Source organism: Balaenoptera musculus, chromosome 13 (genome assembly GCF_009873245.2).
Source record: "Balaenoptera musculus isolate JJ_BM4_2016_0621 chromosome 13, mBalMus1.pri.v3, whole genome shotgun sequence".
Lineage (NCBI taxonomy): Eukaryota > Metazoa > Chordata > Mammalia > Artiodactyla > Balaenopteridae > Balaenoptera > Balaenoptera musculus.
This window is the reverse complement of record NC_045797.1, coordinates 17,601,760-17,606,704: the sequence shown is the minus strand read 5'-3', so window position 1 is coordinate 17,606,704 and position 4,945 is coordinate 17,601,760. Positions and strand designations below refer to the sequence as shown.

Here is a 4,945-nt window from a genome sequence, read left to right as displayed (position 1 = left end):
ATTTCAGACTCTTCCCTGAGGGAGACATAATAAAGGCACTACAGCACTGATGACCTCTGTGTTCTTCCTAAGGCAAATCTCAAATATCTGGAGATAATATCCTTTCTTTTCTGGGTTGATTGGTGTGGTCCAGTGTCCAACAATTGCTGTTTGTCCAAAATAAGAACAAAATAACTCGTGTACATAACTGCTTTCAACACAGCACCACCAACAGAAGAGTTTATGTGGGAAAGGGGACTCCACATGCTTTGGTAGAGCGAATCTCACCAGTATAAGTGCTTCTAAGTTCAGAAATTGAGTCTTGAAATTCTTCCGCTGAAGGCTGTTCACCCAGATTTGATTGTTGTATGCTTCACTTTGCCTTTTGCCTTTTGGAACCAATTTAAGCACAAGGAAGAAAAAAAATAAAAATAAAAAAAGGAAACAGAAACATAATGGTCTTTTTAGGCAGCATATTTTCCCTAAATGTTGGACTAGTGAAGTCATGGTGAGAAGCTGTCTGATTACCAGTAGTAACTTGTCACTTCAGCAGGTTTTAAACTTTCTGGAAGACCAGAGTCCATCTCAATAATATTAAAATGGAGGAAATATAGAAAAAATATTTATGAGAAGATTATTTTACAAAATTTGAGAGCATTAAGCAAGATTCATATCTGTACTTTTGGATAGTGCAATTTTCCATGTTCGGATACTGATAATTATTTTTCCTTACTATTTCATATGCAAAATGAAATGAAGACTCAATTAAGAATGTACCTACCAACATGCCAAAAAAGGGCCAGATAGAAACAATATGATTAACTGCCTGAAAGTTATCAGAAAACCAAAATGCATCAGGTAAACACTTCATCTTTTGTCTCTGAGTGACACTAGCCTTTGAGAAAGATTCTATAAAGGGATGCTCAAGAATTTTGGAAAATAAATGTAAGGTAAACTCCAGTTTATCTAAAGATCTTAGTGTTTTACTATACATATGGAAAGTTAGCTTTCATAACAATTCTGTTAGAATTTTCTGTCCTATTAAATTGAAACACTGACCTTTATAAATTTTGAAAATAAATGCAGGAGTTGGACTCTATTTTTTTTGATATTTGACCACTGACAGATTTTAAAACTCAACGTGTCCTCTCCCCCTGTCCTCCATATCTGGGTAAGATGACAAGAAGGCCCAATGTTCCCTCCTTTGGCTCCAGAGGGATACTGAAACCCTGCCAGCCCCTGCCTGTGCCTGGGAAGTCTCACTCAACCCCACATACTAATCACAATTCAAAACCAGGCCTGTCTCCTTTCCCTGCTCCTCAAGCCATTTCAGACTTGTTTGATAGGCCTGTCCTGCTCTCCCCAGAGATCTCAAACGTGTCAGTAATAAAACTTTTCATTCCTTCTTGTTGTGTGTGGTGTCTTCAGGCTCAATATTCAAAGCAAATTTGGAGTAAGGACCCATCTGCCTCTGCAGGTAACAATAACAATAACAATAAACTGTCTGCTATAACTTACTTTGGGAGATTTTCCTTCACACATAATTGGCAGGATTTTTAAAAAGAGGGGCAGTTAGTTAATTAACAAAGCATAACAGTAGTAAGAGAAAACTAAAAGGTGGTGAAAATTCAAGGAACTTATGATATTTCATTGATTCCAAGATACAATTTTTTTTTCACCTTTAAGAACTCTGAAATCTCAGTCTTATATAATTGATGAAATTAAACAATTTGTAAATTTTTCCTTCCTAATGATACATAAATTGATGGTGCATTTTAAAAATTAATGACAGTTCAGTTGTGGTAAAATAAAGTAGTCGAATGCCATTTGAATACCTGCATTTTCAGCAGAGAGGGTGTATTTCTGAGTAGAGTTTATGTCTAAATCAAGAAGCAGACAAGTGCCTAAGGGCCAAGACGAAATAAAAGCGCGGGCTCCCTTCTGCGCCTTTAAAATACGGTGTGGTGAAGCTGAAAAGCTGCCTTAAGGAGACTCCCTCTCCGTTTCTTTCACGTCTGCTCTCCCTGCTGTTAGCGTGATCGCCGTATTCTCCGTGGCGGTTACGGTGATCGATTTGGCCGGGGTAGCCGACTTCCGCCCGCGTCCAAGATGGCGATTAAGCGGCCTTCATAACCTTTACGGGGCTGGGCAGTGTTGACGCCGTAGCTGGCAGTGGGTGGAGGGGCTAGTAAACAGCAAATGCGGGAACTGCTGGGCCGGAGTCAGCCATGGACTGGAAAGAAATTCTCCGCCGGCAGATAGCGGCGCCCAACACCAGTCCAAACACTGCCAGCTGAAGATGAAGTCTTACTACAGAAATTAAGAGAAGACTCCAGAGACGTCTTTCTGCAAAGGAAAAGCAGGGAACCGTTAGATAATGAAGAATTACAGAACTTAAGGTTTTTGCTGGACAGGCACCAGACACCACCCATGACTGGAGAGGAAGCAATGATTAATTATGAAAATTTTTTAAAGGTTGGTGAAAAAGCTGGACAAAAGTGCAAGCAATTTTTCACAGCAAAAGTCTTTGCTAAACTCCTTCATACAGATTATTATGGAAGAATTTCCAACATGCAGTTCTTTAATTATGTCATGAGAAAAGTTTGGCTTCATCAAACAAGAATAGGCCTCAGTTTATATGATGTTGCTGGACAGGGGTATCTTCGGGAATCTGATTTAGAAAACTACATATTGGAACTTATCCCTGCTTTGCCACAATTAGATGGGCTGGAAAAATCTTTTTACTCCTTTTATGTATGTACAGCAGTTAGGAAGTTCTTCTTCTTTTTAGACCCTCTAAGAACAGGGAAGATAAAAATTCAAGATATTTTAGCATGCAGCTTCCTAGATGATTTATTGGAGTTAAGGGATGAGGAACTGTCCAAGGAGAGTCAAGAAACAAATTGGTTTTCTGCTCCTTCTGCCCTACGGGTGTATGGCCAGTATTTGAATCTTGATAAGGACCACAATGGCATGCTCAGTAAAGAAGAATTCTCCCGCTATGGAATGGCAACCATGACCAATGTCTTCTTAGACCATGTTTTCCAGGAGTGTCTCACTTACGATGGAGAAATGTGATGTTGAGCATCTTTTCATCTGCCTGTTGGCCATCTGATGTCTTCTTCAGAAGAATGACTCTTGGGCTTCCTTGGTGGCTCAGTGGTTAAGAATCCGCCTGCCAATGCAGGGGACACGGGTTCGAGCCCTGGCCCGGGAAGATCCCACATGCCGCGGAGCAACTAAGCCCATGCGCCACAACTACTGAGCCTGTGCTGTAGCGCCCTCGAACCACAACTACTGAGCCCACGTGCCACAACTACTGAAGCCCATGTGCCTAGAGCCCATGCTCCACAACAAGAGAAGCCACCGCAATGAAAAGCCCATGCACTGCAACAAAGAGTAGCCCCCGCTCTCTGCAACTAGAGAAAAGCAACGAAGCAGCAACAAAGACCCAACACAGCCAGAAACAACAAATAAATAAAATAAAATAATAAAATAAATAAATTTATTAAAAAACAAGAAGCAATATTATATCTTTGTGATTGCATATTTTTAAGACCATTGTTTGTCTAGACTCAGATGCCTAGAAAAACATGAATGTGATGAAACTTGCCTTAGAAAGACTGAAGTTCTGATATTAAACATTAAGGGTAGCAACAGGAAGCAAATGGAAGCAATAAAGTTAAAACCTCTTCCAGGTACTATGAATCCAACACAAGGGTTAGGAAACCTAGTCTAGACATACAGATAACATCAAAATGTGTAGTTAGGAGGTCAAGGTAGAGCTTCCAAAGGATAAAACAAGTTGAGATAATGAATCTGATCAACTGACAGAATGGATCCCAGATTGAGATAATCAGGTGAAGTTCAGGAGGACTTCTGGACCTCCATTTTATTTGATCTTGTTTGCTTAGTTATATAATCTAAATGTCAAGACTCCTAATAAAATAGTAGTGTAATAATCAAAATAATATCTAACATAAAGTTTCTGTGAGTATTAATATTTTGAATGTAATATGTTTAGCACAGGGTGGCCATTCTAAGGATTAAATATTATTATTATTATTGTTTTTATTATTATTAGCAAAATCTAAAAGTTAGATGAGGGATTATGCCACATGTTTGCAGACAATGAATTCTGGATTTATTTGAAGGTAACGATGAAGGATGGTGACTAATGGTGAAACCCAACACTTGTGTCTCAGGCTTTTAATTCAGGTCCAAGTAACTGACAATTTTTAAGACCCATTATGTGGCAGCTTCAACCCAGTTGATATGCCTGCTGTTCAGATGAGAATTTTTTCACAACTTGAAATAGAATGAAATATACAACAGTAGAAAATGAGTGCCATGTTGTACGCTCATTGGACAGATCTCCTCTTGTTGCTTGGGAGGATAAGCCAATCAATTTAAATTTCAATAATTGAAACTTAAAGATTTTGGTAACCTATGTTATATTCTCTCATTCAGCTTAAGTAGCAACAAAGCTAATAGTTTGGAACTATATGAATTTTGTGCTTGTTTCTATATGAGCTCAGAACTCAAATAGAGAAGGGATATATTTGACCCATATAAACTCCAAGACGTCTATTTTCTACAGTGGCTAAATAACTCTACATTGATAGATTTACAGCTTTTCAAATTCAACATGTGTGAAAACAGACTCCTCTGTTCTTTTGAAATTGCTTCGTCCTCTTAGGTGCCTGTCACCATCTATTGTAGTGATATTTTTTACTCAATATCTTTCTTTTACCATCACTTAGGAAAAAACAAACATTAAATGCATAGTTATAACTGCAATAATCCCTGAAATATATTCCTTCCTTTCTTTTCAATTAACACATGATGTAAGTCCTAATTGTCTGACACTTAAGATTTTGCATTTTCATTCTAGCTGGTCTCTGTGCGCCTAGATTTTTCCCTTTTCTCTTCAGTTCTACCCTCCACCACCACTTATCTTTCTCAA

The 4,945-nt window shown here is 38.5% G+C and overlaps 1 protein-coding gene across 1 annotated transcript; it reads left to right on the top strand.

Moving 5' to 3' along the window:
- Positions 1-2,207: 2,207 nt before the first annotated feature.
- Positions 2,208-3,057, top strand: LOC118906324 (serine/threonine-protein phosphatase 2A regulatory subunit B'' subunit gamma-like). The gene is given in 2 exon segments (XM_036873796.1): positions 2,208-2,263; positions 2,265-3,057. Coding segments are annotated over 2 exon segments (849 nt in total).
- The last annotated feature ends 1,888 nt before the right edge of the window (positions 3,058-4,945 follow it).